General features: G+C 36.1%; 1 protein-coding gene across 7 annotated transcripts in view; it reads right to left on the bottom strand.

Moving 5' to 3' along the window:
• LOC145674949 (uncharacterized) overlaps positions 1–22,941 on the bottom strand; it is a 768,948-nt gene that overhangs the window by 154,336 nt on the left and 591,671 nt on the right. Inside the window, exon 5 of one of the 7 annotated variants that reach the window (XM_081745243.1) lies at positions 22,598–22,920. The exons of the other annotated variants lie outside the window; for them this stretch is intronic. Coding sequence (XP_081601369.1) covers positions 22,613–22,920 — 308 coding nt within the window. The 3' untranslated portion in view covers positions 22,598–22,612. Of the gene's footprint in view, positions 1–22,597; positions 22,921–22,941 lie in introns of those variants that run through there. 7 annotated transcript variants of the gene reach the window in all.

The following is a 22,941-nucleotide window of genomic DNA, read 5'->3' as shown; positions in this document are numbered from 1 at the left end:
TTCTGACATTTTCCCTTCATTGACCGGGCTAGTGGGCAATATATATATATATATAACCGGGTCACGGATAATTCGCAACAGAAAATGAAAAGGGGTCAATTCCCACCAGGAAAGCAAAAGGAGATAGATTATTCATTAGCTTTCAATTCGGTTCCAATTAGCTTTTACTGTTTGCACTTGAAAGTAAAATACAAACCCATTAGAGGGGAATTTTAACTTGCTTTGAATATATAATGAAACTGCCAATAGTATCTTTACCGGTGTCTGTACTGTCAGAATGGACGGACAGATTTGAGTTCAATATTCAGCAACTTAAAGCAGATATAGTTTTCGGCAAATTTCAGAAAACTACTCAAATCAATCCATCAATTCCAAAGTTACAAGCAAAATAAATTTTACAGAAGAGAAAGAAATTTTGTCGCTGATTGTACATTCGTCACTGGTTTGATTCGTCGTGTTGGAACAATTCTAGTTCATAACATGTAAATTTAAATAAAAATTTCCGTTTGCTTCGTTTCTTGGTGCCAAAATCACCGGTGCCAAAACTACCGTGTCAAAACTACTGGTGCCAAAATTTCCGCCTTTCGTTAATCAGTAGGTCCCGTCTCATATAGCCTCGCTGCTGAAAGGTACATTAAACTCAAAATCAACTCAACTCAATAATAATAATAATAACATAAACCAGAAATGCTTTAGGGGTGGCTGCAAATCGGATGATTAATATATATCCTTCATATACATAAAACAAAACCTAATAGACGACTAATTAGCTTCCATGGGCACGTTTTACGTTACAGAAAGATCAGTATTATAAACGTAATTTGGAAGATTGTATAAATATAAAGAAGCAGGCAACAATGTAATCCTGGTATCTTATGCGTTCATCACAGGGATGATACCGTATTGTAGTAATATACATAGAATATAGAAATAGTCTATAGTTGTTTTAAGACATTGGATAACTCCAGTATGTGACGTAAAATAAAGTACATTTTCAGCGAAAAACAATTCCGCATTTTTCGCCCGTGATCAGTACACCAAGATTTAAAAAAAAAAAAAAAAAAAAAAAAAAAAACTTGGACGAATATTATTTTTTCCCCTCTGTGAATTTACAAACCCGAAATTCGGAAACAGTGTGTCCCAAATCCTCCCGATACGTTTCAAAAGTGCAACTATTTAATTTCACCAGTGCAGTGATTAAATCTCCATGGATTGGAAATTAAGATGTGTTTTGTGCTCCTGAAATTGACCTAAATTGCGTAATATTTCTCAATTAGTATAGGGGACCAAGGAGTGGTCCAAGGACCTATTATATCAGAATAACTTATAATGAAAGATATTTCTCCCTATGGTTGGGGATGAGAAGTCGAACCTAGAAATTTAAATGGAATTAATGTTTATGTAATTGAAATAAAAATATGGACTGAAAGTTTATTTGATGTGCATCGAGTGATGTACCCTAGAACGAATATGACATGTCTTCGACGTGAATATATATATATATATATATGTTTAGGTAGAGACCACGGAAAATAAAAATATATATATATGGACACTTTGACTAGTGCAAGTGATTCTCGCTAAATAAATTGATGTTAGTAATATGAGACAGGACTCAAAAGTTGAATAATTTGGCTTAAAATGAAACAAAACTCATCGAAGATCTATCTATTATATAAAAGAGAACGCACAAATCCTTTGTTAGCTCATCACGCTAATACGGCTGAACCAATTTCTTTCATTTTTGGGGGGTTATTAGGATTTGGACCCTAGATGGTTTTTATCATATCACTTTAATTTTTAATTACCAGTGTCTTGAGATAATTGACCATTCAAGTGTCCATAACGTACAAATCCTTTGTTATTAGTTCATCATAGGTAAAAATAAACGTATTTATATGCAACCCGCATGACCGTGTCACTCGGCGGGTTAACATAAATGACAGGCGCTATAATGTTAACATTTACTGCAATTTGAAAGCGAAAAAGTAAAAATTATCTAAGTAACAAAGTTTATTGCGTTCCGGGGTGACCGCAGCGAAGCGGGGTGAACGCTGCTAGTCTATATATATAAAAGAGAACGTACAAATCCTTTGTTAGCTCATCACGCTAATACGGCTGAACCAATTTCTTTCATTTTTGGGGGGTTATTAAGATTTGGACCCTAGATGGTTTTTATCATATCACTTGAATTTTCAATTACCAGTGTCTTGAGATAATTGACCATTCAAGTGTCCATAACGTAGAAATCCTTTGTTAGCTCATCATAGCTAAATCTAACCGTATTTATATGCAACCCACATGACCGTGTCACTCGGCGGGTTAACATAAATGACAGGCGATATAATGTTAACATTTACTGCAATCTTCTATGGTTTTTATCATATCACTTGAAAGCGAAAAAGTAAAAATTATCTAAATAACAAAGTTTATTGCGTTCCGGGGTGACCCCAGCGAAGCGGGGTGAACGCTGCTAGTTTTCTCTAAAACATTTTTTTTAAAATTACACGTTGTAGAATGGTCAACGAAAGATTTTTTTTTATTTTTTCATTTATTTCACGAAAATTTAAGTATGTTGACATCCTATTGTCAATACTTGAAGTATCATTATGTTTTTTTTATTCATTCTTCTTTTACTTTCAATGTATTTAAATTCGTTAATATCTATACATATAATGTAGTAATTCCATACTGTTGTATCTATGTATCTATTGATGACAAACATTTTTTTTTAACTTATGCAATTGTAACTTATCTGTATTCTGCTAAACTAATATTTTTTTTTAAATAGATGTAATAAACTGTTTTGTAAATTGTAGTTAGGTTAGTTTAATTTAAATATACAAATCCTATACGCTGTCCTGTATGAGTGTGTGTGTGGCTGGACATTAGATTTAGTTTGAATTGAAATATTTGTGTTTACCTATATGTAGACTTGCTCATTAATGGTAATCAGTGGCTGCAGTTTACTACTAATAAATACTAATGAAAACCGCTGATTCTATCTGAAATGGCTCTATGAGAGGAGCTAAGAGAACAAAAGAAGCCGGAACTAACTATTGTTTATTAATATTTTGGAATATTGAATCTCCAGAGACCAATTAAATATTTTTTTTTCCTGCGACCAGTTTAACAGTACAATCGATCTCAGAATTTAAACCTCAAGTGTTGAATTAACATCGAACAGTTTTGAAATGATAATATAAACTTTCTCATTGATTTTCGGCGCTAGCCTGGGGTGATCCCCGAAAATGTGGTCATCCTGGTGCTAGGTCCGGTGTGTGTGAGTCGACATGTGGCTATCTCGACCATCGAATACCAAATCATTACCGAATAATCATTGAAATCAATTTCAATTCGACAACTTTTCAACTCCTTTTACCATATCCCCTAAATTAACCAATAACAGATTTTCTCTTTCCTCCATCTTCTTACTCTCCCTCTTTTACCTTCTTCCATTTTCCTTTTCTTCTTCTTCTTCTTTTCCTTTCTCTCCTTCTTCCTCCTTTTAAAAATAAAAACTGAAAAAGGGGGTCGTGACTGGGAACTCAAGTTGAAATAAACACGGTCATACATTTATTACATTTTTATTTTCTCTTCGGAAGTCCGATAATAAGAATTCTTTTATTTTGATGAAATCTAGAATACTCTAAGTTAATAAGATAATTATATATCATCCCCACGAAGGATGAAAGGTTCCCACTCACGACTTGACTTGACTTGGGTTTACACTCTATTTCCAAATACACTATGCAGTACCAGTACCATACAAAGTTTTTTTTCTTTTTCAACCAAACTATAAAAAATCTCACTTTTATTCTGTGGGTTCGAGAAGCCTCCCTTGTTGGACCTACTTGAGACCAAAAAAAAAAAAAAAAAAAGCTTGGACTTCCAGGGTTAATCAAACTTGGAAAACAATTCAGTTGGTATTCGACTCTGGAAAATCGAAGTCCCGGATACTCGACGCAAGAACAAACAGCAAAGAAAACCATAATGTCAGGTTCAGCAAATGTTAAAAGCACAGGAAAAATGGGCCGCTAATGGATTTACATATCACTATTTACAAATAGTAGGTTTTGCCAATATCAAAAGTTCAGAACAGAAAATAGCAAACAAAATATAACTATTTATAATGCAATAAGTGTTTTACATGTCCACTTTCTATTATTCATATCATTATAAGAAACAACAAGCAAAAATTTTTCAAACATATAGTTCCAGTGTTATACGTTATGCACAAAGACTGGAGTCGTTTCTGCAAAATCTGAAACACTCTTCCAATTTTCTCTTTTGGTGGTTGACCTACAGCATCTTGATGAAGCGCAGTTGAAACCGTTTCTTCAACTTGTTGAATTCCATGAATAAACTTCCAAATAGTTGGGTGGGACATTCCTACCAAATGATGAAACTTCTAGTTCCACGATTCACAAATATTATTTGTCCTAGTTGCTGTTCAAAGTGGCTTGGTGAACATTCCAAGTGTCTGGGGAATATAGAAGGGGCACATTACGTAAGCGAATATTCCCAGACCAAGCTTTAACACGGCAATACGCGCCGGACACGTAGTACTATCAAAATAGTCCAGAAGTTCCAGCTCTTCCTCTGAATTCTCTTGTATCAATTGATGCACATCTGCTATGAGAAGAAATGCCAATCCATTCGTTTTCTCGCAAAATAGACGAATATTTTCATTGCTCTTGTACCGTTCTGTGAGTCCAAGCTCTTGGACCTTCCTTCATGTTGACTGAGTCAGATGAAAAACCCAACGGTGTATACGACTTGAATTTCCAAAAGTTGCTTTTACAGCCGCATTTCCTCTATCTTGAAATCAATAACCACAGTTACAGGGTCTGGATATTCACTAAATTTATTGCACTGATGCACCACCACACGAAACAGTTTTTCATATGAAGTTTGTGTGTTGCAGTGCATTAAGGCGTAGGCCTACACCTAGTAAAGGAAGTCTTACCTCAAATAACATATACGTGATTTTTTTTTAAGGAACCATTGAAAAAATGTCGTCCACCATCCATGTTTCACTTCTCAATAGCTCCATAAGGCTATATTTAAAGACGCTTATGCTTTGCCTCTATTTAGTTCAACAAAGGTGAAAAATAACCGTGAAAAAATTTCCTACATGATAATATTTCTGTGAAAGAATTACTGGAAATTTAATCTCTTGCCTCAAATACGATATCTAAAATAGGGCTATGTAACTCATTATTTAATAATAGAGAAAGCAACTACAGTTTTAGAGGAAGCAACTACAGTTGCCCTGTACAAAAGCTCCAATTTAAGCAATACTTTACATGCAGTACCATAACTAGGTGGTTGCGTGTTAAAAGGACATTAGAAGAACTTAAAACACCAAAACGGCGTAATCGAATTTTCCGAAGAAATAAAATTAATTTCGATGATTTTTTCCAAACCAAACTTTGACTTTCCGCTAAATAAAGTCGAAGTCACTACTCCAAAAATGAAATGAAATGAAATCTCTAAGTTTTACATCCCACGGTTATGCTGGCTAGGCTAAAAGAGGCAGTGATGAAGAGAAATGAATGAAATGGTGAAATGAAGAAAGTGTGAGGAAACGAGAGAATCCCGAGAAAAAACATGCACAGGATATTTGTCCTCCAGAAAGCTCACGTGGCGCGAGTTGGGATCGAACGAAGAACCCCATGCACCAGAGGTAAATGTTCTACCACTGAGCCATCGCGGCCTCTATTAATAAAATTGCAAACCTTTATTCATGTTATAAGTCTACAGCATACAGTATATATATATACATTGTATTATTTATACCTTTTATAAACTATGAGATGTAAATAATGCCACGGACCTTCTAACGTCGTAAATATATTTCATGTGAATTACTTTTCTATATTGAAAGTATTTATGGCCAAAACCTATCAACACGATATTTTCAGATTTCGAACATCCAAAACTGGAACGTTACGCGCTTAAAAGTAGGTCAGATAAGCTAGTGAATCTGCATGCATAGTAAAATTAAGTGAAGTTGACTGATAGTAACTCCCCCTCCATCACATTTGGTGCCTCAACTCTCTGTGCTATTCGCCTATCTTCACAAAATTGATTCCCTCCCTTCACAGTGTTTCACGAAAAGCACTTGGACCCAATAGAGCGCTCAACTCTTATGTGTTTGGTCCATAGGTCAATTTCAGCCACTGTCAAGTGAGCTTTTGGTGGACAAACACTGTGTGCTTGGGATTCTCCTGTTGCATCCAACTTTATTCAACCATTATCACCTATATCATCATCAACCATAAGTCACGTTAACATGTTACTAATATATTAAACTTGAAGCGAGTTATACTAAAGTAATCGGTAATTAAAGGAATATTTAATTGATGTTATAATAACTGTTGTACTTACTCAGGCCTTTGTTTCCTTCCTTTGTTCTTTTTAGTTGTAAACAAACCTCGTTCAGTAAATGACTCATCATCATCATCATCATATTATTATTATTATTATTATTATTATTATTATTATTATTATTATTCACCAATTTAATGCCCGAGGCTACAAATATCGTTCGGTAGTTAGTAAATATATGAAGCTTATAATAAACTAATAAGAGCGTGTTGCGTAGTAAAGTATTAACAGCACGAAGTAGAAGATATAGAATGAGGGGTGTTACGACCTCCCATGGCATGATACGGTATGCATAAATCGACTCGCAAGAAAACGACAGTTGTTCTTTGTTCAATGACGTCACTCATGATGAAAGAAACAACTGTCCATAGGCGGTCAGAATCTCACATACAGATAGATGTATGAAATATATAGCTGACGTATATAATATACGTATACATGTGTAGTATACGGAAGTTTGTTAGATGGCAGACACCCTGCAGCGACATGATATAATGTCTAAATGAGAAAAAGGCAGTAACTATGTAGTATATGGATAACGTACGCTCCGTACAGATTTCCGTATTAATCGTAAGGATTCCATATATTTGTACAACATACCGCTGTCCGAATAACGAATTTTTCTCAGTGTACACATAATTCTATACTATATGCAATAATATCATATATACTTTGATTTTCATATTTATATTGTCAATGTAAATAGCAGCAATACAAAATATCAATATCAAAATCAAAATACTTGTATGTTTTTTTGTAGTTTCAATCAAATCATAGGGTCAGATAATGGGGAATCAGGGCCGTCTTACGCATCCTTTTGCATTGTTTGCTTAATATATGGCTAAACATGTCTTGAGGCTGTGAACTGTGGAACCTTTTATGTACTGCGAGCAGTGGCGGTTTTAGCGGGTAGACACGGGGCTACCTAAAAATATATAAAACTGAAAATATATAAACACTAAAAGATATAATAAAAAGTAAATATATTTTCACTTTTTCTATTAATGGTAAATAATTATTTAATAAACAGCATCAACAACTACTGTACAGGTAATTTCCTATTGTCATTAATCAATCGAATGTGCATATGTATCCATACGCGAGGAGCGGACCTACTCAAAATTAAAATCCTAAAGCCGCCCCTGACTGCGAGCTTTAGCATGTTGGAGGTGAACTTCTGGAAAACAATACAATTGAAATGACTTGATACTAGACCGAAGTAAGTTTGTTTTATCTTTGTTTCAGCTATAATGTTAAACGGTTTACTTGCAACTGAGTCAGTCAATTTTCAATTTCTATGCAGTTAGCTTTCTTTCTTTTTTTTCTTTTTCTTTAATCACATTCATTTTTACTGATATAGATGTGAATAACGCTGCTAATAAGAGAATAGTATCTAGGTATTTTTCCAAGAAGAACAAGTAGAATAACATCTAAAATTTATGATAAAACTAAAAGAAAGCGTTATTCTTCTTACAGAATTATTGCGAAAAAATGAAATGAAATCTTTAAGTTTTACGTCCCACGGTTATGCCGGTTAGGCTAAAGGAGACGGTGATGAGATATGAATGAAATGGTGGAATGAAAAAAGTGGGAGGAAACGGGAGAACCCCGAGAAAACCCAGGAGCATGGTGTTTGTCCACCACAAAGTCCACACGGCGCGAGCTGGGATCGAACCAGCTTCTATCTACAATCAAAATATAGGCATAATTAGAATAATTGCAAAACCTAAAGATTTCTGCTCAAGTACAACCCTGAAAACTATGTACATCGGTTCAAATTTCCATTTAATCCATCATATATATATATATATATATATATATATATATATATATATATATATATATATATATATATATATATATATATATATATATATATATATATTAATATATATAATATTTGGTGACAATCAGTTTATCGGAAAAAACATTATTATTATTATTATTATTATTATTATTATTATTATTATTATTATTATTATTATTATTATTATTATTATGAAAATTAGTAATTGTGAAAGATAATAACTTCGATTAAAGCTGCTATGATTACAGAATTTAGCTTGCAGTACCATCCTGAATTCAGTATGCTATTTTCATATCTGTGAGGAAGCTAAATTATTTCGATGCCTTCATTCATGGAACCGAGCTGTTAACAAAAGAAGAGACACTTGTTTTCCCTGGCAGTCGTAAAAATGTGTATTTTGGCTCTTCCCCCTCCAGCCCAAAAGAAACCGTTGTTTCGGAAGCGGCGCAACTGGATTTTCTTTTATGTCAGCGGGAGGGCGATAGCAGGTAGCAAGCAAGACGGCCCAAAAAGTTGGACACTGTTGAACTTCTTGCAAGATGGAAAAAATGTTTTATGACCCTATCAAGACTATGTGTACACGGGGAAATATGGTAGGGTTTCAAGATTTTTTTTATGACAGCTACAAGATCTTGTACAAGATCTTTTATGGTGTAGATTGGCCTTACTCCTCAAATAACAGGAAGAATCCCACAGCTATTTACAAAGGCAATCGGAAAAACAAGTTCATTTCTCTGCTTTCACGAAATATTTACATGTGTGACACTTTGCGTGCTGAAATTATTATTATTATTAATAATAATAATAGTGAATATCTACAATATATTATCATTATTCATACTTTATCTTATTTCTGACAGCAGTGTTACATATATAATTTTGTCTTCTTCAATCACAAGCCACTGTTGTGCTTATCCGATCCCAATCTCTCCATATCGTTCTGCTTATTTACTTAGAAAAGTACTACTAGACTAATATTCACTCAAAACAATTCTTTGATCCAATACTTGATCCAATTTTTTGTTGTATATACCCACTTCATGTCCAGTTCCATCTAAAGAAACTAGTGTAAAAAATATTTGTTCCCGAGCGTTATAGTAGTGTATGATTGAATTCCGGATATATGAAGGCCCATAAATATGCAAATGACATATGGGCCGTTAAAATTAGTGCAATATGCATTGGGCAGCGGAGAACTTTACATTTGAATCAATTTTACACGAATACCGAGAGAACACTTCGCGAATGTAGCATAGATTGTGTCTTAAAGTTACTCATATACAGACCACGACAATAGTCTAGGAGACAAAGTTTGTGTCTGTCTCGCATCGAAAAAGTATCGTAAAAGTGGTGGTCTCTTAGGAATTGTATATGTACCTGGAAACGTATGACTTCATGCCCACCATCAGTCATCTTTTGCAGAATTAAGTGAACGATATATATATATATATATATATATATATATATATATATATATATATATATATATATATATATATATATATATTACTAAGCTACCAGATACAATCTCAGAGGCCATTTTACACTGGAGCACTCAAATCAACAATAATAACAACATTGGGAAATGAAGTGGAAGAATGGCGGCCAGGGTCTGTATTTTAAGGTACCATCTCAACATTGACCTGGTGTAACTGAGGAAAACCCTGGAAAACCTCAGTCAGGATACTGAACTCTGGATTCGAGCATGGGACCTTCCGATTGCGAAGCAAAAACGCTGTAATAATAATAAATCTTTGAGTTTTACGTTCCAGCCTTATGTCGGCTAGGCTAAAGGAGATGGTGATGATGAGAAATGAGTGAAATGGTGGAATGAAGAAAGTGGGAGGAAATGGGCGGGCCCCGAGAAAACCCATGCAGACGGTGTTCGTCCACCACAAGGTTCACTTGGCGGGAGCAGAGATGGAACCCGGGACCCCATTCACCAGAGGTGAACGCTCTACCAATGAGCCACGGTGGTCCTTATAATAATAATAATAATAATAATAATAATAATAATAATAATAATAATAATAATAATAATAATAAGAAGAAGAAGAAGAAGAAGAAGAAGAAGAAGTGTCATTGATAATAATTGTATTGTGTATGTATAATACTTGAAGAGAGTACTTGAACTACACACACGATTAGGCTCGATTTGGCTCGACTTGAAACTCGAACCAAATTCGAGTCGAGTTGGAGGAAATTTTTCGAGCCGAGTTCTCGAGTCCAGTTCAAACATGTCTGTTTCGAGTCGAGTCGAGTTTCAAAGAAAAATCGCTCGAACTCGCTCGTGCCCATCCCTAATTTTTACAAACCAACTCACTACTAATTTTCCATATATAGAAAAGTGCCCCTCCCCCACATATAGGAGAATTTTAAAATTGCTAGGACACATTCTGTTTATTTTCAATAAAGAGTTAATACACTGAATTTCAGCTCCGTAAGTTTAATGGCTTGCGAGATACTCATTTTTTTTCGCAAAAATTTGGATCCTCACTATCTCCTTAGGATATTATGCATTATAATAAAAGCAATATAACATCCCAATTTGGATTAAGGCCGAACTATATACCAAAAGTAATTTCATTTGACTTTGCAATTTGACCGTGATGATCAGGCACACATAGTTATATGCAATTTTTTTTATATATTACAGTGATTCAAAAATGTATTTTTTCCAGTAGTTAGCTCTAAAAATTCACAGGTCTCGAAAGCCAAGTTGTAGTGTATTATTACAATTAAAAATATCAATATCCAAAAGTGCCTGAAGTTCGTTTTTCACTTGGTTAGATATACTCACCTCAGGTAAGTGGACAGAAACAAGTGGAAAAGGAAGGGAAGTGAAGGTCTTGAAAGTAAAACGGAGACAAATTCACCAGTCTTCAGAAGATAATGTCTACAATGCAGTGAGCAGAGAGGGTCGGTATATCATACTGAGTCGGTGGGTCGCAGTGGGTCACGGTGGGTGGTGGATCGCAGTGGGTCATGGTGGGTGGTGGGTCACAGTGGGTAACGGTGGGTGGTGGGTCTCAGTGGGTCTTGGTGGGTGGTGGGTCGCAGTGGGTTATGGTGGGTGGTGGGTCACAGTGGGTCACATGCTGTTGACCCACGACCCACTTGACCCACTGACCCACCGACACACTGACTCACTCCATCTCTGGTTTCTAATACTAAAGGATCAGGACATAACGGATTTCGAATGAATACAAAGTTAAAAGAGATTAAAATTTGACTTTTTCAAAAGTCTGTATTTCTAAAACTTATTATGTAAGTACATAATCTAATTGCATAAATAATTTTCAATGGATGTCAATGGAAAATTATGTAATTCTGGAAACTTGTAACTACACCTGATAAAAGGTATCGTTGTAGTGTTTTAGAAGCAAAGTACACTGATCACCAGTTGAATTAGAAACACCTACCTAATACCGTGTAGCACGAACTTTCGCTCTGATAACGGCGGCTACCGTCGCGGCATGGATTTCACGAGGCGCCTGGAGTGCTGTTCAGGCATCTCATTCCATATTTGCTGCAAAGTCTCCCACAGAGCCCGCAGTGACGGTTCACAGCCCGAAGGCATTTTTATTTGGGGGGGGGGGGGGGCACTGCCTCCCCGGAGCTCTGAGAGTGCTCCCCGGAGGGGACCAAAAAATACGTCTATAAGATAATAATAAATAGAATAGTACCAGCAGTGTCCCCCCGAATACTAAGTGTGCCCCCCGGAACATTTTTTCTGAAAGATTGACTGCTGGTGACCGTGATGGCCAGAGCAATGTTGACAGTTCAGAGAAGTGGTCATCACACCAGTCTACTGCCATCATAGAGCGGTGGGTCGGCGCATTGTCCTGCTGAAAGATGAGTTCACCATCCGGATGTTGCAGCCGAGCAAATGACAGAACATAGCCATCCAGAAGATCGCGGTAGCGTTCACCTGTGAGGGATCGTGTCACACATATTAGGGGACCCATTTGAATCCACGTAAACTTGCCCCAGATAAGAATACTACCACCACAAGCCTGCACAGTTCCCTGCTGGAACGATGAATCCATTGCCTCGTGCGGTTCGCAACGCACATGTACCCGTCCATCGGCATGTACACTCATGTCCAAAATGATTGTCGCATATCTATAACTGTCTTCTTGTAAGAATATAATTTGATAATGATTTTGTAGGGTACTTTTAATACTGAAACTATGTGTATAATTGGGAAATGTATATTTGTGGTAAATTTCATAAGAAAAGAATTATAAATACGAAAATTAGAATGAGTAAAACAAAATGTTGCTAAATGGACAAGAAAGTTTTATTTTCGTTTTATTGTTCTTATTTACTGCTCTTGTGACATGAAATTTGCCACATGTCTTTGCCGATTATACACAAACTAACATTATAAGAAATACCGTGCGAATTCGTTATCAAATTATATTCCTAAACAACATATTTATAGACATGCGACAATAATTTTGGACATGAGTATACCAATGTGAAACGTGACTCACCTGTCCAGGAAACCTTTTTTCACATTTCCACGGTCCAGTGGCGGTGTTCCTTTGCCCATGCTAGACGTTGTTTGCTGTGTTGTGCGGTAAGAAGAGGTACGTACTCGCGTGGGCCGGTGACTTCTGAACCCATGGCGAGTAAGTGGTTGTGGATTGTGTGGCTGCTAACACGGTTGTTGTCCTGCATTGAACCTCTCTCCGATTTGACGCACTGTGGCCTATCTATCCAAGAATGTTATAAATAGAGGATCTGCCCATATGTATCTTCATCCTATTAAATCGATGAAGCCAAAAAACAACCGAGTATCGGCACGTTTGATTAGCTATTTTCGTTTCTGCCATCGTCTGATTGGCTACTTTCGTTTCCGCCATGATTGTTGGCTCAAAAAATTGCGATCCTATTGGGCGGAGTGGGCAGAGTAGGGCTGGCGAAACTGTGACGTATGGCTTTAAGATTTTGTTGTAAGGGCAGATCCTCTATTTTATAAGATCCTTGTATCTATCGGTTGTTACGATTCAGGCCAATCGCCACCTACCCCTGTCGTCGACATGCCCCTGATCGCGGCAGTTTGTCCGTGAGGGTGTGGTTTTACCGGAAGCTAGATACTCACGATACACTCTTGACACAGTCGCCTTTGAAAATTCGAGTGCCGCAGCTACTTCCGAAATCGGGCCATCCAGTCATCTGGCCCCTACTATTTGATCACAGTTAAATGCATTCAGGTCCATCGTCTTGCCCAATACACACTGTACTTACACGGATACCGAGAGAGAAAGTGCACGGCAGCAGTACACGTGCGATGCGTTTTCTTCTCATGAACTGATGGAGCCTCTGCAGGGCGGTTTCTGCAACTATCTCTAATTCAACTAGCGATCAGTGTAAATTAAAAATTGTTCTAAAACGTTACCACAAATATGACATTTTAGGCCATATATATATCAAATTTTACCGTTTTATATCTTCCGAATGGTTATACATACCAAATTGCTATAAATGGCATTACGACAAAGGTCTATTGGAAACCATGCACGTAACTGTATGTGATACTTTTTAGAAATAAAGTCCTTTCACAAAGTAAACTTTTGAATTTCTCGTAACTTTGTTTCTATTTGTTCGAAATACGTCATATGATAACAATAGTATTCGACATTAAAATACTTCCGGTGTGGATTACCCTGTCTCTGTCACTTGCTGTTTTTCAATGTTTTCATACTTCACCGTCCTTAGTTTCAACACTGCATGACAGGTGTAGGATTGCATGTTTTAAATGTAGATTTGAAACATTAACAATCTGACGTACTGTCATTCGAAAACATACATATTTATGTTTAGTTAGAAACAGTATTAACCTTCTGGTATTACAGAGTATGTCAAACAATGTCCCCCTGCCGATATTTACATGGTGGGCCAATCCATGCAAAGTGATCGAGGAAACACAAAAATTGCCGCTCGATCTTTTCAAAAAACTTTTTTTTTATGAATGTTTATCCTATATTAGGGTACTTCAAAACCACAATTAATTATTTTTTTTACAACATCCCATGGCGACGCAGCGGCTGCCGTCACTTTGCGTTTTTTTTTTGTTTTTTTTTTTTCGATTTTAGGCGTTTACGTTGTTTTGATTATCTCAGCACGTATTTGTCCTACCAAATTGAAAACTGCTGGACGTCTTCAACTGTTCCAGAGCTAAAACTTTGATCTTTTAACATTTTTGCCTAAAACCACTTGAAGGGGTGGAAATTAGGGCCTACAGTAGCAACATTTTTGGACATTGAAGACATGTTTGGGAAGAGGAAACAACTGACGTAGAGGTCTGAATTTGTGTGTGCATGTAGTCCGGGGTCATAAGTTAATACACAAAAATTTATAGACCTGTAGCTGCTCTCAAAGGCTTGAAAAAATCGTAAAGTTGGGGAATTTTGCCAATTTGGCATGTTTCACTGTCCTATATCTCCAATGGGTTTGAATAAAAATCTGAAATTTTGGGAATAGTTAGTCCTTAAGTACACCATATTACACAACAAAGCGCATTTTGTGTTTTTGAGCAGAAGGGGGTCAAAGTATTAAGGAATGACGTCACACTTTAGGAGGTGTTTTTTTTTTCACAAATTCAACTGGAAATTCGATGTTGTGAAGTAAAATAAGGTAGGATGAATGGTTAGTCCACTCACGCCTTTCAAGCTCGTTTCTTTCCTCTAGTTATCTGTCTTATCACACCCACAGCAGCACTGGAGAAGAATGCCGCTATCAGCAAAAGGAGAGGAAAATCAAAATGCACACTTGACAAAATGTTCGTAAGTACTCCTTGCTGTTGCTGCTTGCTATATCAATGATATTCAATTATATTTATTCTTGTTTTAACTGTCAACTCATGCAGGAGACTGTTGTCCTTTCGTTTGACCTACGTTCCCAAGTTAGTGAACACTTATTCGCTGTAAACACTGACTGCAGAATATAGATCAAACGAAAGGACAAGTCTCCTGCATGAGTTGACAGTTAAAACAAAAATAAATATTTAGTTTGCTTTTATGGTTGAACCACGTCTTCCTGATCATAATTGCGTAATTTTCAAAGTATTTTTGTACTTTGGTTACATAATACAGGATGTTTCTTTTAAACCAACATTGCCATAAAATAGGTCTTATGTGTAGCTACTGAAGAGCATTGCCCTATTATGGTCAAAAATCAGAAGAATACTCTCAGTAATTTGCAACAGTTTCGTTGAAATATTTTCCTACAAAACAATAAACCACAAATTAAAAAAAATAAGAAAAGAACTTTCGCGGAACGTAGGAGATAAAGCTTCTACAATACTAAATTTGACTGTCCCCTGCTGACGAAGGTTAGAAGTACCTAAAGAAGCGACCCGTCAAACATGTAAATGAATATTGTATGAAAACAGAAATGCCAATTAAATTATCACTGAGTCATAATTCGTGCAGATAACGCAATAGAATGCGATGTTGCTTAAGAGCAACAGTGCCAAATAAAGGGTTAAAAGTTACAAGAAGGTGTCAAGAGATGTTGTGTATATATATAAGCAAAATGTTGATATTACTCGGAATAATACTTCATGTTTAATGCCTATTAATAATCAAGTAAATATATAGTTTTAAAAAATTCTGCGTAGTATAGATCGTGTATGTGCAGATAACTGGAATCTAGCAAATATTTATAAAATTGTTTAAATGAAATGTTATAATACAGTCCAATATACAACGGAACCTGGAATTTGGGATAGTAGAACTTTTGAACCGAAAGCGATACACAAATAATGGTTATTCCAAAATGAAACTTTGTTAATACATATATTTTTAAACTAAGAAGTAACGATTGAAGTGCATTAGGAACCACACAGTGTTGCCAGATGTAACCGAAGGTTTAACCTTTTTTTTTTTTTTGCAAAACATGTAAATTGACTCATAACTCATACGTATGGATGTTCTGTCGTTAATTTTCAGTTTGTTTAGTTGGATAGCATAGAAGCTATGTAGCAGAAAAAAGGATTTTTGATTTTCACCGATAATTAATCAGTTGAGGCCTCTGTAAGGGAGAACTAAGGAAATCGTAATATTCTTAAATTTCCACTCTGAATTGGCAACATTGCTGATGTTTCAGTGCATCAAAAGGTGTGTTAAGGATCTGTTTACATTATGCAATTCCTGGAAAGAATGAAAAAGAAACTTTGAAATTATCATGATAAAACTTTTACTTACATGCACCCGGCAACACTGGTATTACCACGAAATGCGTTATCAGCTGTACAGCTGATGCTGGAAGTGCCCCCTGTTTTGATTCAAATACTGGTTCACACGTTTCATCATATTAGCAGCTACTTTACGAAGAATACAAGTGGTAATGTTCTCAATGGCACTGCAAATGTTCGTTCCCAGGTCTTGCATAGTTCGAGGATTGCTCTTGTATACCTCTTGCTTTAAGTATCTCCACAGAAATGAATAGCAGTGTTACCAGGTGCATGTAAGTAAAAGTTTTATCATGATAATTTCAAAGTTTCTTTTTCGTTGTTTTCAGCAATTGCATAATGTTCACAAATACTTAACACACCTTTTGGTACACTGAAACATCAGCAATGTTGCCAATTCAGTGTTAACTTATGAAAACTACGATTTCCCTAGTTCCCCTTACAGAGGCCTCATCAGATTAATTATCGGTGGAAATCAAAAATTCTTTTTTCTGCTCCATAGCTTCCAAGCTACTCCAACTAAGAAAACTGAAAATTAACGATAAAACATCCATACGTATGAGTTATGAGTCAATTTATATGTTTTGCAAACAAATTGATTTACACCTTCGGTTACAACTGGCAACACTGTGTGGTTCCTAGTACATTTCAATCATTACTTCTTAGTTTAAAAAAATATGCATAAACAAAGCTTCATTTTAGTATAACCGTTATTTGTGTATCGCTTCAGGTTCAAAAGTTCTACTATCCCAAATTCCGGGTCGCATTGTATATTGGACACCCTGTACATTGCTTATTACTCTACACTAGGATAACTATACATCATTATTTGATGGGCACATCCCCGAATTTATAAATCTGCCCCCAAACAAAATTCGTCCCGAAATTCATATTTATAATGTACATTTATTAGCCAACTATAAATTACTCTTAAATTGCGTTCCTTTCTTATTCAATTCTCGAGTTTCATTCCTTTATGTCTTCGAATAGCAGGGAGTGAAAGTTATGTAATTGATTCAACAATGTGATTGGCTAGCTGCGACTACATGATTATTCTCTCGAAATGTGATTGACTCCCTTCCAATGTGCACTTGCCACGTCCCACTTGTGTTTTCCTTTCTCCTTTGCATTTTCCAGTCCTGAATAGTTGTTCTGTGCAGTATCGATATTGGTTTAACACATTCACATGTAGTTTTGTGACTAACAGTTGTGATCAGAGTCGGATATAGGTTTGGTGGGGTCCTAAGCTACTGGTAATGCGGTCCTTTAAGTATCAAAATGAACGTAGGCACCCTATATCCAGAAATGAAGAAACTAATGATATTTTAGAAAACAGGCTAGCACACGGGGCCCCATTACCAGCGCCGTACCTTAGATTTTTTAGGGGGGCGCAAGCACTTAAACGCGTATTTAGGGCCCCTAGAAAGGTTGTTTTTCTAATTCTTGGGCCCCCTTTTTCCATCTTTCTCTTACTCTTTATGAGCTCCCCGGAGCATGTGGGCCCTCCCGCACGGCAAAGTCTACGGGGCCGTTAGTTACGTCCCTTGGTACGTTCCATACATGACAAATTAAATAAGGGGACAATATTGATAAATTTCAAAGCCATACAAATAAATATTATTTCTAGGGCCGCTAATAGTAGACTGTTTTTTACTAAAATGGGCCTACGATCATTTTTGTTTTATTGACTACTAGCAGCGTTCACCCCGCTTCGCTGGGTTCACCCCGGAACGCAATAAACCTTGTTAATTAGATAATTTTTACTTTTTCGCTTTCAAGTGATATGATAAAAACCATAGTAGATTGCAGTAAATGTTAACATTATATCGCCTGTCATTTATGTTAACCCGCCGAGTGACACGGTCATGCGGGTTGCATATAAATACGTTTATTTTTACCTATGATGAACTAACAAAGGATTTGTACGTTATGGACACTTGAATGGTCAATTATCTCAAGACACTGGTAATTGAAAATTAAAGTGATATGATAAAAACCATCTAGGGTCCAAATCCTAATAACCCCCCAAAAATGAAAGAAATTGGTTCAGCCGTATTAGCGTGATGAGGGAACAAAGGATTTGTGCGTTCTCTTTTATATATAAGATTTGTGTGCTGTTTAGTTTATGTAACGTAGTGAATCTGTTTGATACTTCATTTATAATTTCATGTTCGTATCGTATATGGAGTAAGAAAATTTTCGCTTAAAATGGGCTCCCCTCAAACGGCAGGGACCTTCCCTGGGAGGAAGCTGTCCCCTGCCCCCCACAAGTTACGGCCGTGCCCATTACTTACGTCACAGGAGTCTACGCAACACGAAGCACTGTTGCTATATGTACATTTTACTTTATTTATTATTTTTCTTAAATTTTGAAAATGAACATCCAGTTGTTTTTCCTTTAATTTTTGGGACCCCCAAAAGAGTGGGGCCCTAAGCTATAGCTTGTTTAGCTTATATGTAAATCCGGCACTGGTTGTGATTATTAGCTTTTGCAGTTGATTTGTAGTTTGTAGTTCGCTAACCAGTGCGAAATCCGAGGAGGAATGAGGCAGGCTATCAAAGCCATGTTAACTGTATAACTTCAGATGATACACTATAATCATAATAAAACAAATAAACGTGGGACTAATAATTAGAACATAAACGTAGGACGTTAAACTACAAACTTCACTTCGAAATTTCTCAGTAAACTATCATAATATATACAGTGCCGTGCTATGGAAAATCAGCGCCCAGGGCGAGAATATACGACGACGCCCCATCCATATATTCCAAGTAAGTTTTCCTCTTTTTCCTTTTTTTCTCCCGAATTTTTCACCCCCTTATTTCGGCGCCCGGGGCCGTTGCTCCGCTCGCTCCCCTCATAGCACGGTACTGAATATATAGAAAATTATATGCGTACGATAAAAAGATAATGTGCAGTTGGTAAATGAAGTGCAAAGAGAAAGATTGACTGAAGCACAAGGATAAATGCAATGTATAGATACAGACTAATTACGCTATATACAGCCTAATTAAACCTCAATTAAAAATTGTCAGAAATCTGGTAGCGTTTCATATGCAATGCTACATAAAATTGAAAAATGCTCCAAAAATAAGTAAATTTAAATCATTTAGGAGAAACATCTTCGTATATATACACACACACTACTGAATAATAACACTGTGAAATAGTCATATTTCTCTCAAAGACTACTACGCTAGCCTCGCAATATCAAGCAAAAGCAAAAGTGTATTTTTGAGGGAGCTGAATACCTACGCGCGTACATCACTGTTGCGGAAGGGGTTAATCAATGTACACCCGACGAAATAGATATTTTCCATCTCAAAATACGTTTGGCAACATTGCATGCACCAAAGGGTAAGACCTACAGAAAGTCGGTATTTGCCTTCCAAGAGAGGTGACGTATTGCTTGTAGCTATCTGTATTTGCTTTCCACTCACCAAGAATCGAGCTTGTTTTCTAGGTTGGCGATGTAAACTGCAAATAAATGCATTTACTAGCAAAATGTTTGAACAACATTTCTATACTCAAACCTAAGACAACTTGACAAATACATGCTTATCTAAACATCGGAAATAAAGGAACACTTGAATAAGTCTACTATTCTGTATCAAATGAAAAATGTAGGGGAGAGAACTGGATAATACATTTTTCCATTTTTATCTATAATAATTTACTGGGATTCCTGAAGCCTATAAACCAGTACATGTCAAAAGGGAGCAACCTGATTGCTTCTTAGATAATAGAAGAAAAAAATCCATATAACAGAATTAACATGATATATGCTGGCGTTCTCTCCTGTAAAATTTGCAAAATTAGCGAGTATCAAATTCTTCTTCTGAACTTTCAAATACAATTCTGTATTTTTGAAGCAGACCCTAATTAACAAACTTTTACACTTTTAATATTAGATTGTGACATTGTTTATTCGGCTGCACAAGCAGAATTTTACAATAAGTCCTACGTTTGCTCCTGTAGTGTGGAATTTTGTAAAAGTAATACATCTTAAAGTAATTAAAAATAATTAAAAGTAATTGTAAAAGTAATTAGTGGTTCCTAGTCTTGGGGCCTCAAGAGCTCATAAGAGGCACAGGCTAGTGACAGAAATATTTATAATTGCTACAGCAAAGAGGTGCTGATTTAAGTATCATACAAGTAAAATAGAGTAACAACAAAGCTGCTAAATAATAATAATAATAATACTGCACTAAAATGGTATGCAGAATTTTCGCTGGAAATAAACATAAATTGGTGAGATTATTATTATTATTATTATTATTATTATTATTATTATTATTATTTTGATTTGAAAATTCACTGAATTCAACGCTGCATCTGAAATCGGAAAAGGGATAAGATCGACGAACAGCAGAGAGAACGTGCAAGGGGGAGGGCTTGAAGTATGCACGGTTTACGAAGAGAACGTCAGATAAACAAGGCTGTGAACCATTGACCTAGATTAACTATATTCTATACTAATATGCTATTCATTAAAATTCTAAGATTAAATAGATAACGTTTGGTGAAAATGGAGATAAACTGTGCATGCGTAGCAGCTGAGATTACACATTGCCCGAAATAGCACACACACAATCATATCTACCACTTGCAGTTAAGACGCTAGGCAATGTACACTGACAGATCGTGTTCATTACAGTAGCATGTAACGTGAATGGGGTGTCTATTTTTCTCAGGTTGAGGTCCGGATACATTACCATCTACTACTCAGCACATATGATGTTTACACGCCCATTGATCCATGACATGTTTGCGGTTCCGGATCAATGGAAGGACTGCATCAGATTCATGCGTTCAGGAAACACTATTGACACAGAGAAGTCCATGCCCATTACAATTTTCCAGAGTCGTGCCAACATTGTAGACGACGCTCCATAGTGCGCTACGACTGTGCGCACAAGATGTTTATCATCTCGTGGTGTGATCACATCGTATGGGTTGCTGAAGATGGTCGTTGCGTATGGGTCCTTTTGTTTTCTGTTTCTACACATGTATCTTCTTGGCATATCCTCTATATGCGACAATATAGCAGTACGAGAATATGTTTATCTGTAAGAAATTTAGACCTCTATGCACTTCATTCGAACGCTGTCATCTGTTTATATAGCGGTTTCTGACGTCAAAAGTGCATAGTGATGTTAGTCTACACCATCCCTATTCTATTGCTTTCGTAGTACTATCCGTAAACTGTCATCTCGCGCTACTATTTTCTACATCAAACGACAGTATTGCTGAACCTAGGTATGCTAATCGTGCAATCCATGAGAAATTGGTGTTGAAAGTGTCTGCAAGACTATCGAGCATCCGTTAGCACCACGGCATATTGTGAAAAGAAAGAACAAGTGTAGAACACTGTGCGAGCGCCGCCTATCTGTGACCGTTGGAAATTTGTTGTCAAATGGGCGAATCAACTACCTAAGTGGTTTTGGAAAAGATAATACCATCATATATATGGTTATTCATGAAAAATACCTATGGATTTTTCAGCGTCAATGCAATAATTAATTATAATAATAATAATAATTTCGAGATTTTTAGTTGCTACTACTTTACTACAGAGAGAAACTTAAGATTAATGAGGTCGACAAAATTGTCAAAATCAATGCTGCTTATACCAAGAACATGCCATATGCCTAGTTTACAAAGATGAAATATAAAGAAAAAACGTTCAAGTTATATTTTGGTTAACAGTGAAGTACCAAGTGGCGAAATTCTCGTGTTATATATCTTTTCTCTTCTTTGTAATGATGTGGTAAGTTCTAAAGTCAAATTTACGTCACATACTCTTTCAGAGTAACCAACCAGTCGCTATTTTGTTACGTCATCACTAATATGCATTACTGAATCAATGTATCCACAACTCACTGATATCGCACGTTAACCCTTCCTTTGTTCGCAGGGATTGCGACGATCGTTTTCTTGATCTTATTTTTTGTAGTAACATGCTTTAATAAGATACAATATCTTCTATACCACCATGTAATATATTCATAGTTGAAAAGAATATAATAATTTAGAATATCTTTTAGTCACTAAAAACCCACAAAGAGAAAAAGTATATAGAACAAAGTTTGAAATGACACATATCGTACAATAAAAATTAAATTTATCATTGAAAGCTTAATTTTAATGTAAAATTATGGAAAGAAAACCTATCGGTATAACATATCCACATTATTATTTCATACTATGGCTTGTTATGTACGGTATGTATATGGCGCATTAAGCTAGATTTATGTTTGCACCGCATAGGACAAAACGGGCACATCATTCGAGCTTCTTTGCCACATTCAAATTTCATGTGTCGAAGTAAGTTTCCTTTCCAACGATATCCTCTTCCACAATGAGGGCAAACACTGATCTTATCTCTTGCCTGAAGTACGAACAAATTATTTTCATCAACAATTGCTTTTCTACTGTCGACAGGACGTGACTCATCACCAATAGTTGCCTCTACTATGGACCTAATTTTGAAGTCCACAGAACTGATGACGTCTGCAACAACAGAAAAATCCT

The sequence above is a fragment of the Thermobia domestica genome, chromosome 18, assembly GCF_964235325.1.
Source record: "Thermobia domestica chromosome 18, izTheDome1.hap1.1, whole genome shotgun sequence".
In the NCBI taxonomy this organism is placed as follows: Eukaryota; Metazoa; Arthropoda; class Insecta; order Zygentoma; family Lepismatidae; genus Thermobia; species Thermobia domestica.
Note: the sequence above shows the minus strand (reverse complement) of the source record. Positions and strands in the feature narration are given on the sequence as shown.